The sequence below is a fragment of the Lissotriton vulgaris genome, chromosome 5 (assembly GCF_964263255.1).
Source record: "Lissotriton vulgaris chromosome 5, aLisVul1.2, whole genome shotgun sequence".
NCBI classification, from domain to species: domain Eukaryota; kingdom Metazoa; phylum Chordata; class Amphibia; order Caudata; family Salamandridae; genus Lissotriton; species Lissotriton vulgaris.
Genome location: NC_141693.1, coordinates 845,922,818 through 845,949,549, shown reverse-complemented (window position 1 = coordinate 845,949,549; position 26,732 = coordinate 845,922,818). Strand labels below are relative to the sequence as shown.

Sequence of the window (26,732 nt, the reverse complement as noted above, 5' to 3'; positions counted from 1 at the left end):
TTATTTTATACCTGTATTTAGTTGTGCCTTAAGGGAACCCTTTCTCTTATCTAGGTTGAATAACCCCATTTCCCTTGGCTTACACAAGGGGTACCTCTCTGTTTTTTACAGGACTAGGAGTAATGCCATTATCGTTAGAAATGGATGCATGTTCCTAGGAAGTTGGGGGGGGGGGGGGGACAAATCAGTTAACTCCAATATGATGATGATACTATCCTCGTAAGTAATACTCCTTTTGGCCTACAAAGACTTTTTTCCGCCTTTGATAACTATACACAACATAATGGCCTTGAACTAAATGTAAAAAAAAAAATGTTTTTTTAATTTAAAAAAAGTGATGAAAATTTGGTACGGTTAAACAGAAGTTTAATTCATGGAAGGCGAGAGCAGGTACAACTGAAGTTGTCAAGACGTATAATACTTAGGGGGTGGTATTTGATAATTGAGTATTCTTTAAATTCAATTTTTAGGACCAAGGGCCAAGACTGTGACCTGGAGTCATGATTTTAAATGTTTAAAAAAAAAATCCCCCCCCCCCCCCAAATAAATAAATAAAAATAAAAAAAAAAAAATCACTGAATTGTCAATCATATGACTTTATTCTTAAAGTAATTAAAGCTAAATTATAACCAACCCTCATATATGGTTCACCTATTACTAGAGAGAAAGAGGCGAATGTCCTGGATCTACTGGTAGTCAAGGTCTTCAAAGCAACTTTTGGGATTGCCAGTTCAGTGTGTCAAGTGGGAATAAGATTAGAGTTTGGGCTCCAGAGACAATGCCTGGTATCAAAAGGAGCTTTTCTAAAATGTATGGTCACTTAGTCCTCATCAGCCCCTGCAACCTTAGGGAACATTTGCTGGCAAGGAATAGATAAGTCTCCCTATACTGCTAAATGGAGATCTTATATTTTAACCTCCCTAAGAGATATTAGTCTGCAAATTGCACTGCAAGATCTGAAAATGCCCAATTATCTTACAAAAAAAAAAAAAAAACTTATCAAAGCTCAATCGCTTAAACTGGATAAAAATTCATTAGTAGAGAAAAATTATGCATGGTACGTGATTAATTCATACCAATACCTGCGTATTCAGCCGTATCTGACTACTTTTGCAGCAAAGTTTAAAATATGTTTTTACGGTTACGTACGGGAATAAATCCAACAAAGGAGGGCATGCAACCAAGGATCAAGCAGTGACCAGATTCTAATTGTAGACTATGTGGATGGCCACAGGAAACACTAGTACACATAGTGTGTGTGTGTGTCCCAAGCTAATTAACCTCCGACGTACAGTTCTAAAATCACATTTTTTGATGAGCGGGGTTAGATCAGCTCGTCAGGCTTTAATTATGTCACTATCTGGTGAATCAATTCCGTTATTAGGGCAATTGGTAAAAAATGTTATGGCAGTTGAAAAATGTCTGATATAATAAAGGTTGAGCTCCACTATTTTAATGGATTTGGAACCTAATAGTTCTACTTTTTTTATATCCTAATGATTATGTTGCTAGGGTGATAGCTAGAAATGTAGTAATAGAAGGGTCACTGATACAGCAACTTTTGATGCACTTTACTATTGTCTTAGTATGATGGTCCATGCAATTACTGAAAGTTAGCACTTTAAAATGCAACACGTGTAGGAAATGAACAATAGAAGTTTCACCATTACAGTAACCTTTGATGCACTTTATCATTGTTTTAATATGATGGTTGTTGCAATTACTGCACTGTAGCACTTTGAAATGCAACATGTGTATTATTCCGCTGTAGAAACTAATGAAGTATTCTTTTAGTGTATTTTAGATTTGTCGTTATATACAGGGAAATAGTATGTTGCGCACGCTGTCACTTTAAAATGTAACATGTGCAATATAATAATACAGGAGGAGGCATCGCCATCGTCCACAAGAATTCCATTCACATCTCAACCAGCTCAGACGGCAACCTCGCCAGCGCGAGCATCTCCACTTCCAGATTCACACCGACCCCAAAACCACACTTAGAGGCACCCTTCTCTACCGGCCCCCGGGCCCCCGGGCGCAATTCAATGACGATATCACTGACTTCATCACCCCACACGCCCTCCCCTCCGAGAACTACATCCTATTGGGAGACCTCAATTTTCACCTGGAAAAGAGCAATGACAACAGCGCCACCACCCTTCTGGACAACCTCGCAAACCTCGGACTTAAACAACTTGTCACTTCCCCCACCCACATTGCAGGTCACACACTCGACCCTATCTTCACCTCCAGCAAATACGTCTCCTTCAGCCACACCACAGCTCTTCACTGGACGGACCGCAGCTGCGTTCACTTTCTCTATAATAAGCCCACAATCCACCACCACCCTCAACCCACCCTGCGTAGAAATTGGAACAAACTCACCATCGACCAGATCTCTCCATCGCTCCTCCAAATCCCTCCTGTCCACTCCTCAAACCCCGACCAAGCAGCCATTAACTTCACCCAATGGCTATCCAATAGCGCCGACATCCTAGCACCGTTGAAAAAACATCAAAACAAACTAAGCAGCAAGAAGGCCTCCTGGTTCAACATTGATCTTAAGAAATCCAAGAAACTCTGTCGCTCCCTCGAGAAAGCTTGGAAAAAAGACCCAGAGTCCAACACCAAAGACGCCTTCAAAAACGCCACCCGCATACACCACCAACTAATCCGATCTGCCAAGAAAGCCGCCTTCAAAGACCGACTAGAGAACAACGCCCACAATAGCAAGGAGTTATTCAACATCGTCAAAGAATTCACCAACCCATCAGCCAACTCCAACGACATCACCCCCTCTCAAGCCCTCTGCGACTCCCTAGCCTCCTTTTTCCACAACAAAATTGCAGACATCCACAACAGCTTCGACAACCAACCCGAAGACCTACCCACCCAACCTTCTGCAGGACCTCCTCCCCCCTTGAACATCCTCAACGACTGGAACCCAATCTCCACTGAAGACACCATCCGCCTGATGAACTCCATCCACTCAGGATCCCCAACTGACCCATGCCCTCACCACATCTTCAACAAAGCAGACTCCATCATAGCACCACGCCTCCGAGACGTCATCAACTGCTCCCTCAACTCCGCCACCTTCCCGGAAAGCTGGAAACACGCAGAACTCAGCGCCCTTCTGAAGAAACCCACAGCTGACCCCACCGAACTCAAAAACTACCGCCCCATCTCGCTCCTCCCTTTCCCGGCCAAAGTCATCGAGAAAGCTGTCAACAACCAGCTTGCCGCCTTTCTCGAAAGCAACAAATCCCTCGACCCATCACAGTCCGGATTCCGAGCCAAACACAGTACTGAGACCGCACTCATCGCAGCAACAGACGACATTCGAACCCTACTTTTTTTTTTTTTTTTTTTTTATATCCTCATTTTGCGAATGAATGTATAAGGATTGCAATAGAGAACTTTAGGACTTCCACTTTTATTCCTTCACTCTTTTCTTATATTTTCCGGCCACATAGAGTACCCCTTTGGTGGAACTGTCATGTTATAGTCCTCCTGTATCCTTTACCATATTCAATAATTCATGGCGGCAAGGAAGGAGAGCTAGCCTTTTTGGCTACTCGATGGGAAATTATTCTCATCTGAATTATTGTCACCGCTTTAATCATCGGACAAATTGTTTTAATCAGGTTTCTCTTATGTATTAATTAGTATAATAATTTTCCCAAATTTCCCAGAAGTTAAATTTTTTGGAGAGTTTCCCCTTTCTATCTAGTTTGTTAATGGTAATAATGGAATTAAGCCAATCTTCATGCAACGGAGGCGATGGCTTTACCCAGTTCAGACAAATCTCTCTTCTGGCAAGAAGTATCAAGACAAATAATAGATTTTCTTGTTTTCTGGTTAACCTCTCGTTACTTACATTTAGCTCAGTGCATATCCCAAAAATAATTAATGTTGTACTTACATTTAGGTTTGTTCCCAATGTCCGACATATCGTGTTACCTACTTCCTGCCAGAAGGATTCCAGTCGTGGGCATCTGTGGAACATATGTATGTCGTCTGCCTTCTCTAATCCACACTTGGGGCAGGATTTTATGCTTGCTCCTTTGAATTTTGACAGTTTTTTTGGTGTCCAATATGCCCTATGCAGTGTGAATAAGTGATTTCGCTTTAGACGCGCTGGTTTAATGATATTCCAACATTTTTCACATGATTTCTTCCATAAGCTATCAAGTTCTGAGTCTGTGATGTTTTTACTCCAAGTCGATTCCGATAATGAGACGTCATCATCTCCTGGCGTGATTATAGCCCAGTACCATATAGAGATTTCCTTTTTTATTGGGGAGGTTTTCATGATCTCTTTCTCTATTTCTATATTTCCCGTTTTTTTCTCCAACAGGGAGCTTGCCCAGCTTGTAAGTTGATAATATTTAAATTTTGAAAGTGTCCCGTTAGTAATTTCTGTAAGTTGTTCCCAAGGTGCTATTGAGTTCTCTGTCATCAGTTGTCCCCATTTGTTAATTCCTGCCGTTCTTAGAGGAGTTGCTAGGGCATCTTTTAGGCATTCAGGGGTGCCTGGTGAGTCCCATATAGGGGCTGCATAGCTATAGTAAGGAATGTTTAATGCGCTTCTTACTTGATACCAGAGTTTTGCCATATTTTTTAGTATCTTTAATTTTATTTTTTTAAAGAATTTGGGATGTCCAAATTTAAACAGGAAATGGTCAACTTTATTTGTTAGTATTTGGAGATATTGAGGGTAAAAAACATAGCAGTTCACCAGTGATCTTGCATTCTTGAATTGAAAAGCTCTATAGTATTCCATAATGTCTGGACTGGCTATTCCACCTTGTAGTTTTCTTCTTCTCATTTTGTTCCAGGCAATCCTTGAGCCTTTTGACGCCCATATGAAAGTCGTTATATCTCCTTGTATTTTTTTCAACTGGTTATTCTTAAACTCCAATGGTATGACATTAAAAAGGTAGGTAAATTTAGGAAGGATCGACATTTTCACCAAATTAGATCTTCCTATCATGTTTAAAGGTAGCTTATCCCATACCTTCAGAAGCTTTTTCATTTCTAATGAGATCCTACTCAGATTTATTTGGGGGATTTTTTCGAGATCTTTTACTAAGATTATACCCAAGTATTTTAATTTATCCTTTGTGTATGGGTTATTCTGTTGTGTATTCCAGCTCATTGATTCAGTTTTTGATTCATTTATTAAGTATCCAGATACCTTCCCAAACTCCGAAATTACCTTATTTATTGCTGAGGAGGAGTTTTGATAATTTCCTGTAAAAATCATTAAATCGTCCGCATATAGAGCCACTTTTTTAATCCAATCCTGATGTTTAAAAGGGGTTATTGATTCGTTGTTTCTTAATGTGGCTGCCAAAGGTTCAATATATAGATTAAAGAGCAAGGGAGACAAAGGACACCCTTGTCTTGTTCCTCTTTGAATTGTAAAATTATTAGTTAGACTCCCATTAACTAGGATTTTTGCTCTCGGGGTTTTATAAGTCTCAGATATTAGTTGACTAAAATTTTGACCCAGGTTATATTTATTGATAAGTCTGTTTAGAAATGACCAGTTAACTCGATCGAACGCTTTAGCAGCGTCAAAAGTTATTATTGTGAGGGGGATTTTTTCACTAGTAGCTAAGTCAACTGCTGCAAAAAGTTCGTGGGTTAGGTTAAATATTTGCCTCTCTTTTATAAAGCCCTTTTGGTCTGGATGTATCAATTTTGGCATTACCAGAGCTAATCTACCTGCTATTATTTTTGTGAAGATTTTATAATCACAGTTTAGTAGGGATATGGGTCTATATTACTCACAGACTGTGGGGTTTTTTCCTGGTTTTAGAATAAGACTTATAATGGCATCATGCCAGGTATCCGGAGTTTTTTCTTTTTCCCTATATATTTTGTTTAGTAAACTTGTTAGTGGGGGGGTTATAACTTCTTTTAATGCTGAGTATAGTTCGTTTGGAAGAGCGTCAGGCCCAGCGGCTTTCCCTTTTCTCAAAGATTTCAAGACTGATTTTACTTCTTCCATTGTTATTTCTGCGTTTAGTTCTTCATTTTCCAGATCTGATAATCTTGGCAGATTTAGAGAGTCCAGATATTCTTCTAATTGCTCTGGAGTAGAGGAGGAATCTTCCACATACAGATCTGAGAAGAAATTTTCAAATTCCTGCCTGATTTCTGACTCTTCAGACGATGTCCCAGGCTGATTGCTTAGTTGTATTTTGTCTATTTTGTTTCTAGTCTGTTCCGTTTTAGTTTTCCAGGCCAGTAATTTTCCGCATCCCTCACCATACTCGTGAGTGGCAAGTTTACTAGCTTCCCACTTAGTTCTAACTCTGTCTTCGAGGTAATCTGCTAGCTTTCCTCTTAAATCTTTTCTTTCCTTTTCCAATGTATTTCTTGTTTCTAGGTTCGGTTCTGTGTTGATCCGTACGTCTAATTGACTTATACTTTCTTCCTTTTCTTTAATCTCTTGCTTGGTAAGTTTTGCTCTGTGGGCCCCCAGGCTTATAAGTTTGCCTCTGATGGTTGCTTTGTAAGCATCCCAGGTAATTTGCTCTGAGGTACCTACTTTATTATCCTCGAAGAAATTTGCTGAGGTTATGTTCAGATCTTCCCTTATTTTTGGGTCCAGAAAGAGAGTGCGATCTATTGTCCATCTAAATTGAGATTTCTTTATTTCAAAGTGCACTGTTATTTGAACCGCTGAGTGGTCAGACAAATGTTCGGGCAAATGCTCCAGAGCTTTGATGCTTCTATGGAAGTCTTTACTAATCAGAAAATAGTCAATTCTGGACTTGTGGCCTAGTTTTTTGTTATGTAGGGTAAATGGGTGCTCCTTTTTCCCTTTCTCTCTCCACATATCGATCAGTTCTAAGTCTCTTTTATAGATGTTAAGCCATTCTCTCATTTTTGGTAGATTTGATTGCCTTCCTGGAGGGGATCTATCTAAATTAGGATCTATCATAATGTTAAAATCACCCCCGAGCAGAATTGGGTCGGATGTTGTTAACAGCTCTGAGTACAAGTTTTGTAGAGGGTTTGAATCATCAATATTTGGACCGTAATATCCCGCTATTATTAGGTTATTTCCATATATCTTCACTCTTGTTACAGCCCATCTGCCTTTGCTGTCTACTGTTTTCTGTATAATTCTTGCATTAAGTGTTTTTTTAAAAAGTATTGCAACTCCCTTTATATTGCAATTTTGGTTTGTACAGACGTAAGAATCTATCCAGTTCAACGACTTTATTATATGTTCCCATTCTTGGCTTAAAAGATGGGTCTCTTGGAGAATGATGACTTCACTATCCACTAATCTTAGATATTCAAAGATTCTCCTCCGTCTACTCGGTGTTCTGAGCCCATTTACATTCCATGATAAGATTTTAAAGTCTTTCACTGATTTAGACATGGCCTTTTCTTTTTGCTAAGTTTTTATTCCTGATTTCCATTCATTTATCGTTTTCTTGCGCACTCCATTGCTTCGTTCTTGAGGATACTTTTTTTCCGTTTTTTCCCTAGTTTGCTCCCCACCCATGGTGTCTTTTTTACTTGATTTTATATTTTTTCTGTGTTTATCTTCGCCCACCCCGAGGAAGCCTCCCTTCTTTCTTTTGGGCGTTATGTTCGCCCTGTTCGAGATCCACACTTTGTCTTTTTATTTTACGTTACCTATCCTTATAATTATGTTGCAGTGCGTAACTTAGTCTTAATCTGTTCAATGAGATCCTCCACTTCACTTGGTTCTCTGATGTTATGCATTTTGTTCTGCCACATGATTCGCAGTGCGGCGGGGAATCTCATTTGGACCGTTGCTCCTAGGGTTTTCAATTCGGCCATATATTGACCTAACTCCCATTGCCTATCTTGTGTGGCTTTTGACATATCCGAACGTATCCTAAAGGTCCAGTTGTCTTTCTTTAGGGAGCTGCTTTTTAGACCTTCACTTAGGATTCTCTCTTTTAGAGTATATGTTTTGAAATTTATTAAAATCCTTCTAGGCGTTTTTCTGTCTCTACTTTTTCTAAATGGATCTCGGTGTACTCTTTGAATATCGTCACTCAAGTTTAAGTCCTGACCCCACCGAACTCAAAAACTACCGCCCCATCTCGCTCCTCCCTTTCCCGGCCAAAGTCATCGAGAAAGCTGTCAACAACCAGCTTGCCGCCTTTCTCGAAAGCAACAAATCCCTCGACCCCTCACAGTCCGGATTCCGAGCCAAACACAGTACTGAGACCGCACTCATCGCAGCAACAGATGACATTCGAACCCTACTGGATAATGGAGAAACAGTCGCCCTCATCCTTCTTGACCTCTCCGCAGTCTTCGACACAGTCTGCCATAGCACCCTATTACAGCGCCTCAGTGACATCGGAATCCAAGGAAAAGCTCTAGAATGGATCACCTCTTTCCTCACCGGAAGAACTCAGAGAGTCCGACTCCCTCCATTCAAATCAGAAGCCTCTGAAGTCATCTGCGGCGTGCCGCAAGGATCATCACTCAGCCCCACCCTCTTCAACGTATACATGAGCCCCCTCGCAGCCATCATTCGCCAACACAATCTCAACATCATCTCCTACGCTGATGACACCCAACTGATCCTCTCACTCACCAAGAACCCCAACACCGCCAAAAACAACTTACACGAAGGAATGAAAGAAGTAGCCGATTGGATGAAGCACAGCCGTCTGAAACTGAACTCAGACAAGACAAAAGTCCTAATCTTAGGTACATCCCCCTCCGCCTGGGACGACTCTTGCTGGCCAGAGGCCCTTGGAAAAGCCCCCACCCCGACGGACCACGCACGGAACCTGGGCGTCATCCTGGACTCCTCACTCTCAATGACCAGACAAGTCAACTCTGTCTGATCATCCTGCTTCAACATTCTTCGCATGCTCAAAAAAACTTTTCGCTGGATCCCCACCGAAACTAGAAAAACGGTCACTCACGCACTTGTCACGAGTCGCCTGGACTACGGAAACACCCTATACGCCGGTACCACCGCAAAACTCCAGAAAAAACTCCAACGCATCCAGAACGCCTCAGCCAGGCTCATACTTGATATCCCGCGTAAAGAACACATCTCTGATCACCTGAAAAACCTCCACTGGCTCCCCGTAAATAAGAGAATTACCTTCCGCCTATTAACCCACGCACACAAAGCACTTTACGAACTTAGACCCGAATGCCTCAACACACGCTTGTCCTTCTACACCCCATCCCGTAATCTACGATCCTCCAACCAAGCCCTTGCCACTGTTCCCCGCATCAACAAAGCCACCATGGGAGGTAGATCCTTCTCCTACCTGGCAGCCAAAACCTGGAACTCTCTCCCCACTCACCTTCGGCTTACTCAGAACCACCTAGCATTCAGAAAGCAACTTAAAACTTGGATATTCGACAAGTAATTTCCCCCCTTCCTCAAGCGCCTTGAGACCCTATGGGTATGTAGCGCGCTATATAAATTTCTGACTTGACTTGATGTACGGTGGTTTGATTATATTGGTAAATTTTTAAATAGTATATATATGGTAACGTTTTTTATGTGATGGGAAGATGCTTTGATTGCAACGATTTTTTAATCAATTTGTACAGTTTTTAATATGAGATATGACGATGCTTTGATTGCAATGATTTTTATTAATCAAGCAATAAAGATTAACCATAACCAATTTCTTTTGTAATCTCACATTGTTATATCCTTATGTTCTTTTGCAACCAACAGCTATAATAAATTCACTATCTGCATATCATATGTGATCTCCTTCCTCGAGTACTTTCTTCAGTTACAACCTCCTCACCATGTCCTGCCATCATATACACACAATCTAATCACCAATACACACACAAAGTTCTCTTTTCTTTGGGCTGTCAATATTTTGACAGCTGCGCACCTCTGCAATACCTTCACATAAAATGGTAGTCACATTTGCCCAACCTTGACCATTGCTCTGCAGAGGAGTCAAGGGCTGGATGAAGGTGATGTAGTATGACGTTCCTAATGAACCACTAACAGGCACCGTGAGAGACTCGCACTGCCTTCTACCTCAACTTCAGAACTCTCAATCAAAGCACCTCCATGAATATCCATTCACTCTCAATTCACGCGCTGTGCAAGTGTCTTAAGTTGAAGGAAAAAAACTACAGGAACACCTTCAAAAAGCAAAAACGTTTAGGAAATGCAGGATGAAATAGAACGTGTGACAGATTAATATGGGATAAATGTCTTACATCCTTGGGAGTTTTTACAGGCCCTTGAGAAATAGGTCAATTGTTATGCCTGTAAAATTAAGGATATGAAAAGACGCGTTTCAAAGTCAGTTTTAACTACTGGCGGGCCTGTGACCTGGTCACAACGGTTCAGTTTATAAGCCCTGCTACTACCCCCACCTCCGGAGACTTAGCACTGGCAGGTCTGCAAGAGTACGCATGAACACAAGTTCACGTGATTATTTTACACGTGACGTTATACACCGACACGTACAGCCGTGTAAATAAAAAAACTTAGACATGGAAAAAGAAGTAAACTTGTAAGTATTCCTGCTCACCTCTCAGCTCAGGGGCCTGGCCTATCTCCTCCGATGGCTCTGTGTGTTGGGTGGCAGACGTGCCCCTGTCAGCAACCTCGCTCGCCTGCAGCCGGCGCGACAAACACGCACCTATAGCTCCCGAAGATTCCTCAGCACTCCTGATGACCAGATCTGCTCGGGACCTCTTGGCCACGGGCTCCCCGCTACCCCTGAGGCCCTTCTCGGGGCTGCTCTGCTGGTTGGGGCCGCGCTGCTCATCCGCCATTTGCAGTCACCAGTCCCCACAACTAAATAGCGAACCAGGGTGAGATTTAAACATGGTCACGTGATGCTCCCTCCGCCACTAAGAACCGCCCCACAGGCGGCACCGTGACGTAGACAGCAACAAAGTCATCACGTGACTCGTGCTAGCTGGGCTTGTGTTTACAGGAGGCTCGTGGTGAGACTCCGCACCTTTGCGATGGGGACAAGCACTGCCAAAGGCAATAGGGGCGTTGTCAAAAGTTTTTTTTAGACATTTTGCACAGCCTGTGTGCAATGGCTTAAAGTAAAAGAAAACAAAGCGCTGTGACCCGCCATAGCGTTTTTTTTGTTTACTTTAAGCCATGTTACACAGTAGCGCTTTATTAAACAAGCATTTGCAATGCAATAGGTCTCGCATTATTAAAGTTTGATTTATTGGCATTGCTAATAATAATGCAACACCAATAGCTCAAACATTCAGAAATGCGAGACCTATTGCATTGCAAGTGCTTGTTTAACATTGATCTTACCTCTGGGATCCCATGATATTCTTTAGCAGGCCAGTGGCCTGTAGAAAAGGGTCTAAATGTTCTCCCTTCAGATACCGACATGGATGGACGCTGCATGTGCATGTGAGGGGTGGGGGACAGGCTGTGTGAGCGAGGAGTCAAGAGATGTCTGCTGGGAGGGTACCAGGCACTGAAAGGTGGGACAAATGCACACTATTAACCAACCAGAGAAAATGAATTTTAAAAAGCAGCCCAACTAACCAACCAAAAGCGTTGGGCATGTCCAAAGTCCCCGATAATCCATATACCAAATACAGCATGCCTCGCAGAGAAGCACATGCACTGCCCAAAAAGAAGTTACTCCATCAATGCCTGTTCAAGATTACTTTGGTTGAATTTGCTTGGCAGATAATGGCCAGCTCCTGAATTTGGCTGTATTGTGTGACCTATATCTGAAAAAGTAAAACATAGAATTTAACATTGCCTGAATTCATGACAGATTGAATTAGATATAACTGTGCAATATATTTAAAGTTGTTCTGAACAGGGGGTCCTAAATATGTCACCTTATATTGAATGTATTGGTTGCCCAAAAATGTTATACCTATAGATAATCAGTTTTACAAGCAGTAAACAAACCACAACGAAGAAACAAACAAGTGTAAAAGCTTTAGAATACCCACTATGTTATCACATAAAAACAAGGATTGCCACTATGTTAACATCACATTGGCTACATCGTGGCACACCCCTCTTCGCATGGGCATATCTTTCCCCCAAGACAACACATCACAACACAGTTTCGAACACAAACCCAGTTCTCATGAAAAACGTCCCTGTTTTAAATTGTGGTGTGATCAGGGCAATTTCTGCTTTCGATTAATGCTGCATATGTGTTACATTAAGGCAGCAGCAGCCACGATGAAGGAGAGGGAGGGAGAAATGAAATGAACTCTTTCCCCAAGTGCAGTGTTACAAAAGAGAGCCCTAGGCACCAAAACAAGAGGTCAGTTAAGTGCAGTTAAGTGCAAACCAGCAGTATACTTCCTCAAGGCTGATAGTAATCATCTGCTAACATGGGTACCTGTGGCCAGGTATTCGAGCATCATTGTAGAATGTTGTGTTTTATTTTATTGATCTGTTCATCTGTTTTTTTCATGGAGACTACTTAGTATCACACCATTTTTCTTTTTTCAAGTTCATATCTGTGCCTTGAGCCACATGTTGCTCATCCGGTCGTTAAGTGGGCCGGCTACTGTCGGTGCTCAGCACCTGCAGTTTTTAAAACCAGGTGCTGAGACTGTGCAATATCGGGCCCTCCATTAGTTGCCTTTACCTTCAGTATTAAAAATGGAAGAACTCTGCGAGGTTACCCCCAGGCCTTTGCTGGAACGTCCAAGAGTCTTTTATGTTTGCCTACAGGATCAGGGGCTCTTGTCCCTTGATAAGGATCGGAAAGCACACACCCCGGGGTCTGCAGGGGGCAAGAGGGGTAATGGGCTGTAGGGGTAACTCATATACAGTGATTAGCTGGTAAAGCTGATGCTGCCCCGCTTTCAATAGTTTTAGACCACTTTCAAGCCCACAAAGAAAGAAAAGAAAATATTTTCCAAAGGGTTTGCTTTAAAGTTTTTGATGGAGCATCCTCGTCCTCTTCAAGATTGCCATTGTAAGAATAGAAGCCCTGTCCACCCAGAGGAAGAGAGTACGCGCTGACTATTGTCACACTTTCAGCTGATCAGACTAAAGGAGAGATCTAATACGTACAATAAAGCATTCAATTAATTCCCCTCTTTCGCAACACTCACTGGGATAGAGTGTTCACTGCACCTTATGAAAAGTTTTGAGTGATTTTTTTATTTTTAGTTTAAGGAACTTTGTCAGTGTGATAAACTCCTGCTCTACTCAAGCGCATAAACATTTCTAGCCTCTCACACCTTCTGTGTGCATCCTGGGGGCTCACTGTCATTGCTGCGTGTCCCTCCTCGTGGGTGTGTTTTCATCCCTACATGTCCTACTGCTGTTTTCTCTCGTTCCCGTAGCTGCCAAGACGTTAAGAATTAAACTTTTGGGCATCATGTTTCTTCATAATTTCTTCCAACTCACCACCCCCCGGCCCCCAACCACAATTTCCATCCCACTTAAAGCACTGTTCCTCGTGAATTGCTTAATGACACACTCTTGTGGTAATGGCTGGGGCGCATTTAGTGAAAACAAAATACCTGCCAAACGGGTTCTGGGCGTTTTTTTTCTTCCGGCAAATCGACAGTTTTACAGATTTATTGGATCCATTTGTGAAGCTGCCGATCGAACCTGTTACAGGGTGAATACAGGATGAAATACAGCTCTCTGAAAATAACCCCATTTACTCAGTAACTTGAAATGCATGCCTCACAGCTGCTTGTAAACACTACATTGATATGTTTGTTGTTCCACAGTTTAAAGGTCACTCGTACATGTTGTGTCATTTAGTACCGAGAAGAAATCAATCACTTTACCCAACGGCCCTACGTCATTATCAAACCAGCCACGGAGCCCTACAGCCAGCAAGGCCAGCCCGGAGGAGAGACCGACAGAGAGCTGGCTGGAGAGACGAAGGCAGAGTAGGGTGACCAGACGTCCATGTTTTCCCAGGATGGTCCCTGTTTTTGGAGAAGTGTCCCTGTGTCCCGACACTTTTCTCCAAGTGACTCAAATGTCCCTGCTTTCAAACAGTGTCCTGGTTAAGCACAGAAATGTCCCTTTTTTTCATTGTTCCGGTTGAGCATGCACGCACATGTTCTCTTTGCACTGTTTACGGCAGGTGTCGTCGGCCAGCCTTTGCGACCCTTAAGACCCTAAGGCAGTAATACCTGGAGAAAAGTGTTTTTCTTACATTGGTCCATGGCTACCCTTTGGCAATTTAGCATTCCACAGTTTACCTCCCTTACTTTTCTGTCATGAGCAACTAAGCAACATTAGTGAGTTGTACTCTACGCGGTGCTGACGCACAGCTATAGAAACGAACATTGATAAAGCTAGTAAATCTGGCGTTTGCTAGCCTGTGATGTTTTATTGATTTTTGGCAAATATATGCTATAGTCCTTAAAAGTGTAAATGTAATAAAAAGTACTAATGCTGCTGCGTAAAGGAGAGGGGTGCCAATAAAAGACCTCGGATTTGTTGTCTGTGATGCTTAATCATGGTCTATGGAGGTAGCTGTAATTGTAGTCCCTTTTCTATGTCTATGACAGCTGTCAAATAGTCCTACTTTTATGTCGATGGTTACTGCAAACCATAGTCCTACTTCTATGTCTATGACCTGTCCTCGTTTTTTTTTTTTTTGAGAATCTGGTCACCCTACGGCAGAGCCCAGAGAAGGCGGCCGCACACAACCACTCAGTAGAGTTGCCGCCTCCGCGAGCTGTGGCGAGGGACCGGTCCCGCCCCCTCCTCAGAACCAGCACAGGCAGAGCTGGCAAACACTGTGACGTCACCGCACGGTGCCAGCCTCCGTAGGGGGAGGGCGTAGAGCTGCAGCTGTCGTACTTAGGGATAATTCGGTTAAATACAAAGAGATTCTCCTCGCGCTAAGTAGGGGGTTGGGGAAGCCGAAGAAAAGGGCAGCAAATCTCCACGCTTCTGGAGGCGCACCCGAGCATCATGTGACTTGTAAGGCGGGCGCTGCTGAAGAGAAAAAAGAAATTTCCCTGTGCGCCCTTCAGAGTGTTGCTGTGGAGCAAAACTATAGTTCGGCGCTGCTGCTTCCGGACTACCCGGAAGTTAGGTATGGTATTAACAGCCAACAGAAAGCTAGATTACAACAGCAATGCCAGGGTTAAACCAATGGCAAGCTACATAACCAATTACACTAAGTTTCAGCCAACATACGCATATTAACAAAGCCAATCGTTCTCGGAGAGGTAACATCTATGGGCTTTTTGACTCAGATTTTGGACAATATAACAAGCCTGTTCTTATTTTCTGTTTATCTTGGTTGACTGTGAAATAACTTACAGCTCTGCCAAACACCACACTTTAGGAGTTAGAATAATGCATTTTAATGTGGCAGGACACGAGTCTGGGGTAAACGCGTGATTGCGCTTGATGGAGCGAGATGTTGAATGAGATTTCGTTCAAGCTCGCAAAGTTAAAATTCCATAATAAGTATAACAGTACTAATGGCATGGGTTGAAATAAATAATCAACTTAGTTTTAAAATTGCAGACACTACATGGGGGACTAATGTGCTTCTATGTTGCATTTGCAAGTACGTGGAAAAATAATAAACTAACCTTGTCTATTGATTTTGTTAGTATTAAATGCGGCTGTTTAATTAATGGCATGTGCTATAATATTTATGTGCAATATGTTTTGTCGTGTCTTTTCTGTGGCAAAAGCTCGTGGAGGATCCTTATGGCCTGAAAGAAGAAGGTTATTATGAAGCTGCTTTTTGTGCTTTGGCTAGGTAACATAATTAACCCAGTTAATAATTAGAAGAGGGGGTGGGTAACAGAATGGGTCTCAATTCTCTAAATAATTACTGTTGTGTGTTTGTTTAAATACTAGTTTCCTGAGAGGCCTTTTGGGCCTATAAAAGATGGCGTTTTGATACCTGTCCAGAGAGGAGCCTTGCACACACGAGAAGTGGAAAGTTTTACCACACTGACATCTTTGACAGAAATTATTGTTGAATAAAAGACGTGCATATTGTGCTCATGGAGTTTTGTCCAAGGACAGGAGTGGCAGGATTGCCAAAGTAAGGAAGCTGAGAATTGTAACTCGAATTAACTCATTTTGAAACAATTTCGAGGAAGCGAAATATCATGAACAATAGGGCTAAAGAAGAGCCCGTTCTTGGTTTGAAAGCGGTGATGACATGGATGGTCTGACATAAGTCAGTCAATGGGAACTCTGATGGCAATGAAAAATAACTCTTTTTGGGAGATTAGCTAGTTAGAAAGGTATAAAATCTGGCCTTACAGGTAGGAGGGGGCTCTTGCTTCCCGATTCCTGAATGACGTGCTGATGGACTTCTGGTGCACGTAAGGACAGCTGTTTTTATTAATTATTCATTAGGTGAAGAGAGCTTTAGACAGGGAATTAGAATTTAATGGAAACTTTTATTTTGCTTTAATTCATGCTGATTGATTTACCTTATAAAAATGTCAGACTAATGTGCCTTTCTTAAAGATGCTTTCAATTTGCTAATAAAATAATGATTTCTGAATAAAAATGCTCTTTCCTTGAATAAAATAAAGTTAATAAAATTAGATTTTTGAAATGACAAGCTGGTCTTGTTTATTCATGGTCTAGTTATCATTATTAGATCCATTCGCCATAGTGACTTAATTAAATGTCTTATGAATAAAACCATGGTAAGAAAAGATAAACTGCAGTTGTATATATTTTTGTAAATAGTTTATGAATAGAGTGTTTAATTAGGTCACATGATTCAGTCGCTCAAACTTGTCTCTTCAGTTTATGGGCCTTAGTAGTGATTCATGATTAATGGTGAGTATTATGAAGACGAGTAGTGTTATTGAGACAGTTTTTCATTAGGAGCGCTGGATCAATTACTTGGTAGCAGAGGATAGTTACTATGGTAACGGGCATGGTAGATACATAGGATACATGTCTAAAACATGTTAAGTTAGTTCAGTTGTTACATGTAGTCGAAAGGTTTTTTCCAGTAGCGTGAAAATTCCTGGTTTGCCGGCAAAGAGTTAAGTGTGACAAGTGAGGTTACACAGTGCATTTGTTCTGTTTCAAAACAGTGGTATTGACATATATCACAAGTGTTGTGGACGTACAGCACAAGTTTAGGGATCTTAGGTGTGTTAGGTTGAATGTATAGTGAGGATTGTCTATGAAATCGTAGCTTTCGAGTATAGGGACAACTGTCCTGTTTTAAAACTCATTGTGAAAAGAGTAATAGAATTTATCCAAGCCTGAGTGAAGGGTAAGGAAACGTTGTCTATTCTTACTAGCAAGTGAGGATTTTTATTGGCGGGTTAAAGTCCTACTAAAAATTTAATGTATGAATGGTTAGGGATTCTTTCCGTTTGATTGCATGTGCTAGAAGGGTAAAACAAGACTACTTGTTTCTATCAACGAATTTAAATATTCTGTGAAAATAGCGTCGTCTATTTCACGCGAAAGAATACTTGTTTGTTTGAAAAAGCTATCTCTTTATTTTAGCGAAACAGACAAATGTTTTGTTTATGTGAAGTTACTAACTGAATTCCATTGAAAGTTTTGTAAAAATATGGCGCTGTGAAAATATTTTGTAAAGGAGGGGTTAGTTCAAGGAGTGGAACGGAGACAGTGAAGCTGCAGCGGCAGTGTATGTCACAGGGTTCGCTCTGTGATTGGCTAGCATACGTCACAGTAATCGCACACTGATTGGCTCATGTGACTTGGCTAGCTTGTACCCGATTGGCTCATTCTGAAATTCAGTAATTCTATTGGCTAAACAGAGTAGTGACGTGGCTTAACCTGATTGGCTTGTTAGTGAGTTTCCGCGCACGGATTGGCTAGAGTAGCGGAACAACAAGAGAATATTTACGATCTTTTTGAAGTTATACTTTTTTTATGTTATACTTTTATTTGTATAGTGCACGGCTACTCAGAAAGAGTAAGCGGATTTGTTTAAAAACATGAGTTATTATTACATGTATGAGGAAAAGAAGCCTACATGGTTTCAGAAATTAAAAAATATTTTCAAAAGTGACAAGAAAATTGAAACGCGAGGTGGAAAATTACTTCATAAGTATAAAACACCTGCAGCTTATATGGAAGGTTAATTTGGTTATCATACTTGCCTTTGGATGGAGAATTGGATGGAATATACCAAAAATGATGGTGTTCTGGCATGGCCGGAAGATGGGGCATTTAACATTAAGGTGTTGAAAAACTTGAGAGAAAAAATGATGTCTCTCGTACCAAAACTCAGACCTACACAATTTGAGGCTTTAGCAGAATGGGAGGATGAGATATTTGAATTAGAACTAGAAAACAGAGGTGTAACAAGAGGCACTAAATTAGACATTAATCGAGAAACTCATGAAGATAGAATGCGTCGTTGGAGACGAGCAGATATGTGTAATGGTTTGTACCCAGCAAGATTTGGTGAGGAAATAAGTCAAAAGAATGCTGCAAAGAAAAATAATATTGCTGAAGATAGTGAAGCAGAAGATCCAGTATTAGAAGAGATTTACATTACAAAGACAAAACGCCCGCCACCTTATCAACCAGTTTGTTCATGGTCTACCCCGAGAATTCTTCAAGGAACTTCTCCAAGTGCTCCTCCTAGAGACATTAATGATGAGTCTCCACTTAGATTACATCAGAATAATGCAAAAATTCCTGAAAGAGTAGAAACAAGAACTAATTCAAGTATATCTGAATCTCTAGTTCAGGGAAATGAAATCCCAGGAAATGTAAAAAGAACAGGTAGACTTGAGGATATTCCAGATATTTCAGAGTATTTAAGATCAAAAGAAGAATTAATACAGCAGTTAACTAAAGGCATGGAAGCATTAACGGTAACAGTTACAATTGGACCTGTTGTTCCAGTTTTTGATCAAAAAGAAATTAGACATTCAGCTTTGGCTGTCCCTTTAAATGCAGAAATTCAGAAAGTAGCTGACAAATTTTATTCAGATTTATCAGAAATTCACCTAGAGAAAAAGATGCCAGACTTAACTTAAAAGTTTTTCAAATGATCAATCTCCAACTGTTGCAGGTTCTGATGCTGGATCTCCAGAAAAGAGCATAAGTAAAATAGATTTAACACAAAGACACCAGAATTTAAATTACTTGATGTTGCAAAATTGAAAGCGGATTTAGAGGAATTAATTATTGGCACAATTGGACCTGACAGTTTAAAGCTATATCAGGATGATGAATTATTGTTCATTTGCAAAAGCATACAATGGAAAATGAAAACCAAATATGATCAGTTAGAAGAAATGGCTGCTGAATTAGAAATAGATCTGAGTAGACAGAAAAATGTGCAGAAACATTACAGAGTGGATTTTTCTGAAAAAGATATTGAAAACATGAACACCACAGGAAGGATAATTCATATAAAAGAATTAATAGTGTTTCTAAAAAGATTAGGTAAATTAAGCAAATGGAGAGTGAAATGGACAAAGAAAAGAGAGGAAGACAAAAGAGAAAGAGGGGAAATTGTAACTGAGTTTCCCATGAGGGAAATAGCTGGCAGAGGGTATGTTCATGTTCCATGGACAAGGCAGGACATTTTGCTGTTTACAAATGATTTTCCCAGACTGAGAAAAAAACCTGTGGAATGGTATCGACAGGTAGAGAGATTTGTTAAGGTCTCAACAGTTCTGTGGATTGATCTTGATGGATTCTTTGACATTGTCGTTCCTTCAGATCTTTGGACAGAATGTACAATTTCTACAGATTGGCCCAAAGAAGAACCTGCCCGAGATAAAGTAACAGGTGCACCTTCACCTGATGTTATAAATTTTTATGATAAAGTGATTGTGTGGTTGAAAAACAAGATTCCCCCAAAAGAAGTAGATTGGGTTAAAATTGACAGAACAAATCAAGATCCAAAAGAATCAGTACATTCCTTCTATGAAAGATTACTGCTGGTATTTAAACAATACAGTGGTTATGAGAAGCTGAGTGAGAAGGATGTGAGCCATTTTATATACAGATTTGTATATGGCTTGAAACCTGAAATTGGTGAGATGATCAGATCAGGAATAGTTGGTTGGCAATCACTCTCAGTTGATGACATCCTGAGAAAAGCAAAATACTGCAGTAATGAGATAGATGCTAAGCAAAAGAAGCAGAAAGAAAAAGCAATGTGGGCACAGGTAAAAGTAGCTGAACAACAAATTGCAACTTTAGAAAACAAAAATGTTAACCAGAATCAAGGGAAATTCAAGGGTATATTTAATAAACCGAAATTAACAGGTAATATTGAAGAACTTAAGCAGAAACTCCCATGTTTTAATTGCGGTGAAATTGGACACTGGAAGCGTGAGTGTAAAAATCCACCCAGAAATAAAAAAAAATACATCATTAAATCCACAGATGCAGAATGAGATAAATTAGCAGCAACAGCTACAGCGACAGTTAAATGAAATAAATCAGCAGCAACATCTACAGCGACAGTTAGTGAATCAGCAGAGTCAGATTCCACAACCACCACTTCCAAATTGTGTTAATGTGCAGAGATACAATTCTGAAACAGGATTCTGCGGAGGTGAACAGGTAAACAGATCACCAAGAGTGAATGTGTCAAATGTTTCTCAACAATATTGGTTGACAGAGAATGATGGAAGTGAGTCTGATGATTACTTATGACGGTGCCTGAGAGAGGAGGAAGAGTGTGTGCTTGGAGCCACTCTTGAGGTAGATCAGTCTGGTCCATTTGTAAATGGTAAAGTGAATGATGTAGATATCACTTTTCTAGTGGACACAGGTGCTACCCGTTCTCCTGTTAGATCAGTGGAAATAGAAAACCTGCCTCTGGTGACACCATCCAAGTAGTTGGCGTAGCTAATCAACAAATTAAAACAGATTTAACACAACCAGTTAAAGTTGAAATTGGCAAATTTAAAGACAAACATAGATTTGTAGTCTGTGATAGCAGTCCTGTAAACTTGTTAGGGAGGGACATCCTTTGTAAAATGAACTGTAAAATATATTGCTCACCTGATGGTATTGAGCTTCAAACTCCAGAATAGGAGGATGGCCTTTATAAATTAACAATGTTAATGGTTGAAGCAGAAGAAAGTACATTATTTCCTGCTTTTGACAAAAATGATTTACCTGAAGAATTAAAAGAAACAGTTAATACAAAAATGTGGGATTTATCTGGAGACGAAATGGGTTTAATTAAACATGTAGACCCGGTTAAAATAACAGTGAGACAAGGAGCAAATTATCCAAACATTCCTCAGTATAAAATGAAAGCAGAAGGTGTCATACCTGTAATTGAAAAATTCATAAAACAAGGTGTTTTAAAAGAAATTGAAAGTAGTCCATGTAATTCACCAATTATGGGAATCAAAAAGCCAAACTGAACTTTGAGAATTGTTCAGGACCTGAGAAAGGTTAATCAAATAGTTGTTCCATGTTGCCCGGTTGTACCAAACCCAGCGGTAATTCTTTACCAGATTCCGCATGATGCAGAATGGTATACAGGTATAGATCTTTGCAATGCATTCTTTACTGTTCCATTGCATCCAGAAAGCCAACAAATTTTTAATTCAGATTCCAAGAGCGTATCTTAGCATGGTGTCGTATCCCTCAAGGGTATTCAGAAAGTCCATCTATTTTTAATCAGTTGTTAAAGAAATCCTTGGAAAATCTAGATTTGCCTGGTAAATCAACATTAGTGCCATACATTGACGACCTTCTTGTTGCTGCAAACACGAGACAACTGTGTGACAGATACCATTACTCTTTTGAATCATTTGGCAGATGAGGGACATAAAGTGTCACCTGCAAAATTACAGTTTTGTAAACAGGAAGTAAAGTATCTTGGTCACAGGATTGCAAAAGGAATTAGACAAGTGACAATTGAAAGAATAACAAGCATTTGCAATGCAATAGGTCTCGCATTATGGAAGTTTGAGCTATTGGTCTTGTAAATGACAATTTTTTTATTTATCTGTTGGTTTTGAAAATAGCTAAATTAATAGCTTTGTCATTTACAATGCCAATAGTTATAAATTTCACAAATGTGACACCTATAGCATTTGTAATGCAACATGTTTTGTATTTACGTGACTTAGATGTATTGATATTACACATAACAATGGCTTTTAATTTTTTTAAATAATTAATACTTAAATAAAAGTGATTCTAATTTATAATGGCAATAGCTTAAACATTTGTAAATCATTTTTGTGAAGTTTATGTTCAGTGTATTTTATTGTGATGAAAATCCAAGAACAGAAGTGAAATATTAACATCTTTTTGTGACATTTGTAATAAAGTTTGAAACAATGAGAGAACATATTTGAACCAGTTGTTGTTGAATGGTTGCAGAGATTGATGCTGTGATGGCGCGGAGTGATGCAGGGGTTGCGCTGAGTGATGCAGGGGTTACGCTGAGTGATGCAGGGTTGCGCTGAGTGATGCTGGGGTTGCGCTAAGTGATGCTGGGGTTGCGCTGAGTGATGCAGGGGTTGCGCTGAGTGATGCAGGGGTTGCGCTGAGTGATGCAGGGGTAGTTGTTGTGAATAAAGATAAAAGTAGTTGATACTAAACGGTATGGTTTGTTCACAAAAATAAAACGTACTTGAGAGGCTTCTGCAGCCAACTGAATAATTGTGGAAATGCTAAATGTACGCAGCCTACAAAATGAAACGTCATAGAGTTTACTAAAGTAACAGAATAGTGCATGGGAGTAAGAATTATTTTTAAAAGAAGCATAAGAAGTAACAAACTATAAGCATTTGCTTTTTTGAACGAACAATATTAAGAGAAAAACATAGCAAGCGAGCGGTAAATGGACACAGCCAGGCCTGCTGTGTGTATGGTAGTGGGTACGTGGCTAAGACGGGGTAACAAATACAAGCATTATGGAATACTGTTCGTGGCACGAAAACGTTTTAAAATGCTTAATAGCCTAAACAATGTAAATACTGAACAGGCATCAGAGGTTGAAATCCTAATAATTTGAAAGAGCACCTAAACTTGTCAAGCATTTATACTGCTGCTACCGAAGTTGATATTGTGTAAAAAGATAAATAATGACTTTTAAGGAGGAGCTTCGCGGTCGACCAAGATGGCCGCGTAAGCTCGGAGCTCCGCGGACCCTCCGACCCTCCGCAAATATCCTGCTGAGAATCCTGATCCACGTTAGTGGATTCTGCTTGGTGAGAGGTCACGGACACGGGAACTGCTTTCCGCTTTCAAATCCGTAGCTCCTAGGCGAAGTTACGTCGAGCTGAACTTCGTGCCAGTGATGCGTCATTGTCTCATGGGTGGGTGCTGGTTATACCGACGCTCCGCATGATTGGAATGCGAAGTGGACATCTTTGGTCCCTGCTGGTGAAGTGCATGTAGCTGCGGAGCCGCCTGCTGCCGGCCTGGTCTGTTTGCTGACTTCGCCTCTGCTTTTCACATCTGCTTCCTTGTCCGGGCGGAGTAGCCCTTTGTTCTTCTTGGGTCCATCATGGCCAGCAGAGGGGACCCCGACAAGACGTCTAACAGAGGTGTTCGTAGGACGACTCAGACGCAGCTGAACAAGATTGATCGATACGCTCAGCAGCGGACCTCGCCCACGGTGGTGGCCTCCTCTAAAGACCTCCAACGTGCGGGCTCGCCTGAAGTTTCCGAGCCTACTCTGAGTGACATTATGGGGGCCATCGCGGGCATTCGCTCTGAAATGCAGAAGCAACACGAGGTCCTGACTCATAAGGTGGACACTCTGGCAGTGGATCTCAACCTGATCAGGGCCGACTTGGGGAAGACCAATGATCGGGTGAAATCCCTTGATCTCAAGACCTCCAGCTTAACTACCGATGTTTCGGACCTGCAGGCGGAGGTCCGGACCCTAAGATCGGTCAACGACCAATTCTCCAGAAGGCTGGAGGATTTTGAAGGGCGTGCCAGGCGACAAAATGTTCGAATTATTGGTATTCTGGAGGGAGCTGAGGAGGCGGCAGTGGACCTTTTTGTGGAAGACTTGGTACAGACGCATCTCGCGCCTTCTGGCCTGAGTAACTTCTTTTCTGTGGAGCGTGCCCATCGGATACCTGGCGGCCCTCCGAAGTTGGGTGCTGCGCCTAGATCCATCATTGCCCGGCTCTTCAACTTTAGAGACCGGGATGTGATCCTTCAAGCCTCCAGGAGACATGGGCCGAACAAATTTCAGAACTCTGAGGTGCACTTTTACCCGGATTTCACCAGGGCCGTTCAGAGACAGCGTCAGAGTTTTGCAGGGGCGAAACGACGCCTAAGAGACATGGGTTTTAAATACTCTATGCTGTTCCCTGCTAAACTGCGGATTGAGTACTAGGGCCGAGCTATGTTCTTCGATGTGCCGGAGAATGCGAGTGATTGGCTGGACACTTTGCCACAACGCCGGGAAGAACACGACGAACATTCCGGTGGCGCAACTGGTGGTTCGGATCTCTAGGACTGGGTTCTGCTGTGCTGATTGTGGCGGTTGGTGTCCCTGATGTCTGTGACTGCCAATACCAATGCTATTCCGACTTTGATAGTTTTCCTGTTTTTTACATGGAGGGTGGCGGGAGGGGTTTGCAGAGATTCCTTACTCCTCTAGGGTCTTTTTGTAGATTAGTTAATGGGGCGACAGGCACACTGCTGGTTGGGGGGGCTTCTTAGTCTGCTGCAGGGGTGCAGGGTGGTGGGTGGTGGTGGGGAAGTTTGTTTGTTTATTCTTTCTTCTCTCTTTCTATCTCTCGGGCAATGGGAAGTATATACTGATCAGTTTCATTTGTTGTTGTGGCTTGTTGGGGTTGGGTGGGCCGGGGTCACGATGATGGGGGGTAGGAAACTACGAGTCCTCAGTTGGAATGTTAACGGGTTGGGTGACCGTATCAAGAGAGGGGTTGTGATTCAATTGATTAAACGTCATATGCCTGATGTCGTCCTCCTTCAGGAGACGCATCTGGTTGGAAACACGTGCAAAGCACTTAACCGTAAAGGGTACAAAATGGTGGCTCACTCGGGGTTCTCCTCGGGATCTCGGGGGGCGGGAGTTCTTGTTCGTACGTCCCTTCCGCTTGAGGTCGACGTCACTGTGATCAATGAGAGGGGGCGGTACGCCGCTGTGGCGGGTCGATGGGAAGGGCGCGCCCTGACATTACTTTCAGTTTACGTTCCCCCGGGCCTACAATCTAGCACCTTCCAGGACCTTGGTGGCGCCATTTTGAATTTGCCTGCTGGATTGCTGATAGTGGGGGGTGATTTCAACTCGGTTTGTTCCGGCTCCTTGGACCGCCGTCCGCCTAGAGACCTCCGTAGCTCACAATTGTGGTTGCCATCTTTCCTCGAGACCATGGGGCTAGTAGATAGCTGGCGGCTTCTACATCCCACGCTCTGTCATTATTCCTTCCACTCTGGCGCCCATGGTAGTCTTTCTAGGATCGACTATGTTCTTACATTGGCTGCACACGCGCCTGCTGTTTCTGAGGCCCGTTTTCTGGCACGGGGTATTTCTGATCATTCCCCGCTGTGGGTCTCTTTTGACTTTGACGTTGTCATGTCGGACCGACCGGCGGTTGTTAACCCGTGGTATTTCCGTAATCCCAAGACTCGTAATCTCTTAGCCAAGGCCATCGATCTCTATTTTACTGAAAATGAGGGATCGGTTGCGTCGGCCGCGACTTTATGGGTGGCGTTTAGGACAGTTTTGAGGGGCGAGGCTTTTGCTCTTATAGCGGAGGCCCGTAGAGTCCGGGATCCTGATTTAGTACGCATCGAGGAGGAGATCATGGAGCTTGACTCCCAGTTGGAGGCTGAGCCTGATCCCGCTCTTCTGCACGACCTCTCCCTCAAACAGTCGGAATACCGCGACCTTGCTACAAACGCTGCCCTTGTTTTAGCTAAAGAACAACAGGGTCGGATATACGACGTCGGCGATAAGGCCGGGAAGTTGCTGGCCTGGCTGGACAGGAAAGAGATGGCTAGCCGTGTTGTACCCGAGATAATGGGGGAGGATGGAGTAGTCGTCACTGATCCAAGTGCCATTGCCGAGTCCTTCGCTGATTACTTTCGAGGCGTCTACACCTCTGTTTCGGACCGGTCTGAGACCGATTCGACAGTGTTTCTTTCGGCTGTCGATCTCCCGTGCCTTTCGGATGAGGAGCGCGACGACCTGGATAGGGACGTCTCTGTGGATGAGGTCGCACTTGCGATCCGCTCACTGCGATCGGGCAAGGCACCTGGTCCCAATGGTATCCCGGTTGAGCTATATAAGATCAGGCCGGATGTGGTTTCCCCACACCTGCGTAACATGTTTCTAGAAGCGCGGGAGAATGGCCTACTTCCCCTTGACCAGAGGTTGGCCACCATTGTGGTCATCCATAAGGAAGGGAAGCCGAGAGACTTGTGTCGGTCCTACCGTCCCATTTCTCTCCTGAATGCTGAGCCTAAGATTCTCACTAAGATAATCGCTAATCGACTGGTTGGTGTTATCGGCGACTTAGTGCATCCTGACCAGTCGGGCTTTATTCCACACCGCAACACTGCCCTTAACTTGCGTAGACTCCACGGCGCCCCGGCCAGGGCCCACACCCTGGAGGAGCCGGCAGTCCTTGCGTCCTTGGATGCCACGATGGCTTTTGACTCTCTCGAGTGGAGTTACCTTTGGGCAGTGTTGGCGAAGCTCGGTTTTGGCCCGGTGTTTGTGGGATGGGTGAAGCTTTTGTATGCTGACCCACTGGCTAACGTTGCAGTCAATGGCCGCATCTCGGCGACTTTCGCCCTTCATAGGGGCACCAGGCAGGGT

General features: G+C 42.3%; 1 protein-coding gene across 2 annotated transcripts in view; it reads right to left on the bottom strand.

The window, feature by feature from the left end:
• The window catches only part of SIRT1 (sirtuin 1), a 491,295-nt gene extending 480,420 nt beyond the window's left edge, over positions 1–10,875 (bottom strand). Inside the window, exon 1 of one of the 2 annotated variants that reach the window (XM_086922398.1) lies at positions 10,545–10,875. In XM_086922398.1, coding sequence (XP_086778524.1) covers positions 10,545–10,791 — 247 coding nt within the window. In that variant the 5' untranslated portion in view covers positions 10,792–10,875. The remainder of the gene's footprint in view (positions 1–10,544) is intronic. The other variant, XM_086922397.1, reaches the window with a different exon arrangement.
• Between the last annotated feature and the right edge of the window lie 15,857 nt (positions 10,876–26,732).